Source organism: Pteropus alecto, unplaced genomic scaffold (assembly GCF_000325575.1).
Source record: "Pteropus alecto unplaced genomic scaffold, ASM32557v1 scaffold700, whole genome shotgun sequence".
In the NCBI taxonomy this organism is placed as follows: domain Eukaryota; kingdom Metazoa; phylum Chordata; class Mammalia; order Chiroptera; family Pteropodidae; genus Pteropus; species Pteropus alecto.
In genome coordinates, this window is record NW_006429611.1 from 786,972 (window position 1) to 790,358 (window position 3,387).

General features: G+C 65.7%; 1 protein-coding gene across 1 annotated transcript in view; it reads left to right on the plus strand.

The window, feature by feature from the left end:
* Positions 1-3,387, plus strand: part of PRKCZ (protein kinase C zeta) — a 71,883-nt gene that overhangs the window by 734 nt on the left and 67,762 nt on the right. The window contains exons 2-3 of the mRNA XM_015588258.2: positions 536-625; positions 1,839-1,889. Of these exons, the coding sequence (XP_015443744.2) occupies positions 536-625; positions 1,839-1,889 (141 nt within the window). The remainder of the gene's footprint in view (positions 1-535; positions 626-1,838; positions 1,890-3,387) is intronic.

A 3,387-nucleotide genomic window follows, 5' to 3' on the forward strand; every position in this document is an offset into this window, starting at 1 on the left:
TCCCCTCCCTCTCCCTCTCCCTCTCCCCTCCCTTTCCCCTCCCTCTACCTCCCTCCCCCTCCCCCCTTTCTCCGCCCACAGCTGAGGGGTTAGGAGACAGTCTGGGAGGAACTCCTCCTCCAAGGTGACTGACTGGATGACTGACCTGCCGCTGTCTGCAGAGGACCCAGGGGAGCCCCTTCCCTTGGGAGGGCTGGGAGGGGCCCTGGTTCTGTGCATCTGTGTCCCCACCTTTCCCTTTGGGCTGGGCCTGACCCTCTTGACATGGCCCCTCCCTGGCCAGGGGGGTGAGCACAGCTCTGTGTTCTTCTCTGCTGGGGACTCACTGCCCCTCTGGGGATGGGTAGGTTCTCAGGAGGGCCCCGGGCAGGGGGACTGTGGGGACTGGCTGGTCCAGCCGGCTGCCCTGGGACCTGCCACCTACTCTGGGGTACTTTGGCCTCCCCAGCTCGGGGCTGATGCTCGGAGCGGGTGTCACTTGGGCCCCTCCGCCTTAGGCCTGTGGTGGGCTCAGCAGTGTTTCTTGGCCGCCTAGGGGACCCCTGCACCGTGTCCTCCCAGATGGAGCTGGAGGAGGCCTTCCGCCTGTCCTGTCAACGCAAGGACGAAGGGCTCACCATTCACGGTCAGTGGCACTGGAGGGGTGGGGTGAGGTGGGACTCTCCAGGCTGGGGCGGTACCAGCTCAGCAGCCACCCCCAATCCCGGCACCGTGGCCGGACCACCCGGGGCAGCTGCCCCGTCGAGGGTCACAGTGTGAGATCTTAGGGGCCAGAGAAGCTGAGGGGGTTGCATGTCACGCGATTTGGGTTTCCTTCCCTCTTACATTTTTTTAACCCAAATAGAAACCGCTCTCACTGTAGAGGCCGTGAGGGGTCTTCTCCCTGGACACGGGGCCTGGGTTCTGGTCGTCAGTCCTGGTGCCGGCGTCACCCGTGCCTCAGCTTTGCTGGAGCTCAGAGGCTCTGGGCACAGGGCTCGTGCGGGCAGACCAGGGGACCAGGGGACCAGGGACCATGCCACCACACTGCCCGGGGTGGAGCAGACGCTCCCTGGGGTTTACCCAGCCTCTCGGCGTTCCTCAGCCCGTTAGGCTCAGAGCTGGGCTACAAATTGAAATATTGTAATCATTTCCTCATAATCTTTAAGTCGGGGGTTTTCAGACTGTGCTCCCCAGCACTTCCGGGCTTCTTCGGGGTGTCTGTGTGTCCGGGATCGCGCAGCCGCACTCCGGCAGCTTCTGCGGGCGTGCAGGGGCCCCGGAGCCTGCCGCCGCCCACCGTTTTCTGCCGGATCGTCCTTTTCTCTACTGCCCGGGCGATCGTTGGTCAAAATCCCGGATTTTTGTGGCTCTTCGTGTAAACGTGCCGTGTTTGTTTTCGGGGTGGCAAGCGCATCCACTGTGCCTCTAACACCGACCGCTCGGGTGCCTTAAGACTTCCGATTCCCGCTTAAGAAAGCATTGGTTTCAGCTTAGCTTTGATACCTTACGAGCGTCTGTTTGGGTAATTTACTGGGGAAGCCCGGCGGGGGCTTGAGAACATTTGGCTGTGAGCGCCGTCCGGGGCGTAGAGAAGCCAGGCCATGCGCTTTCAGAGGCCGGCGGTCAGGGGATCCCTCCGAGGCCGACGTAGCAGGCGGGCCCCTGACCTCCCTCGGCCCTCGGGAGTCCCGCAGAGGTCCGTTGGTCCCACGGACGTGTCTTGCCGAGCACCTCCCAGGAGCGGGTCCTCGGCGGGTGGCTCCGCGTGCGGGACGCCGCCGCCCAGCAGCAGGCTTCGTGCTCTTCGAGGGCGGGACAGGCGGCTGGGTCCTGACATGTGTCCTTTCTCTTTGCAGTTTTCCCGAGCAGCCCCGAGCAGCCCGGCATGCCCTGCCCAGGAGAGGACAGTGAGTACCGCCCTTTCCCGTGGCCCCTGTCGCTCGCCCCGGGCTCGTCCCATCTCCCCTCGAAGGGGCTGCTGGGTGAGCAGCTGCCGTGACCGCCTGTGGCGTTCTCACAGGTTGGTCCCCCGCCTCTTCCTGTGTGTGTCTGTTCTGACACACGATGCTGCCGTCGGGGAGGCGACCAGCTTGGGCACGTGGTGGCAGAGATCTAGGACACACCCTGGTCTTTCCCAGGACGGAAGGGCCCGGCTGGGACGGCGGACACTGCCCCGTGTGTCTGCCCCGGCTCACGGCCACCCCGGGCCAGTCCACGCTGGCCCCGCAGCTGCGACGGGAACTGGCCTGGGAGCGGACTCAGCGGACAGAGGCGGCGCTGAGTCTGCGTCACCCGTCAGCCTCGGTGAAGGCGCTGATGGGGGTTGGGTGCCTGAGCCTGGGGTCTGTGGGCGAAGTCGCGGGGAGGCGGATGTGGGAGCCCGTGGCATGGAGGAGGCTGGTAAAGCCACGGGCGAGAGCATCCGGTGATCAGGGCCTGGCCCTGGGGTGGGCTGTGGGGCCGCAGGAAGCCCCGGGTGGCGGGTGCCGGCAGGGGTGGAGCGGCGTCTGACGAGGCCCGAGCGGCCCTGGTGTGGCCACGGCAGGTGCTGGACACGAGGGCAGTTTGGGGAGCAGGGAGGTGAGGAGGTGTGGGGTGTGTTCTTGCTCATGCATTCCCGCTGTGCCCCTTGGAGCGGGTATCATGTGGCCGGGCAGAGGGACAGCGAGAGTCCTGTACGTCCTCGCAGGAGGCGGGTGACGAGGGAGACACAGTGTCAGGGTGAGGGGTGCAGCCTGAGGCCTGCAGGCGGAGGTCTGCGCGGACGGCCCGCCCAGTCCAGGCACAGCAGGTAACTTGTGTGACGTGGAGGTTTTCCGCGGTGGGGCTTGGGAGCTGCACGGATGGGGTCGAGGCAGGAGATTTGTGAGGCGATGTGCGGTGGGTGCCCGGAGAGACTCAGAGTGGGGCTGGGCGGGCGACCCCGTGACGCAGACGCCTGCCTGCAGGAGCCCGGGCGTCCAGACGGGCGGCTGGCACAGAGGCTCAGGGTCCTCCTCCCCGTCCTGCCCCTGCCGGTGCCCCTCCCTCGGGGGTGCCCACGTCCCAGGGAAGGGGGCGTGCACCCCATAAACAGCACCCTCGAGCCCCAACAGGTCCTCGCCGTGTGGGCAGGGGCCAGAGACGGCTGCACACTGGCGCCTGGGCGCGTCCAGCCAGAAGGGCCACCTTCGCCAGCCTGGCCTGTGTTCACGCTCAGTGAAGCACCTTCCCGCGCACTCTACTCAGACAGTCCACGTTAACTCAGTTTCACGGGTTTTAAAAAGTGGCGTGAAGTACACACACGGAATTCACTGTTCCAGCCATTTGAAGGGACCCCCTTCAGTGGCGTTCGCGCTGCTGTGCAGCAGCCACAAGCTACCCGCCCCTCCCCACCTGAGGAGAGAGAGCCTTGTACCCAGCAGT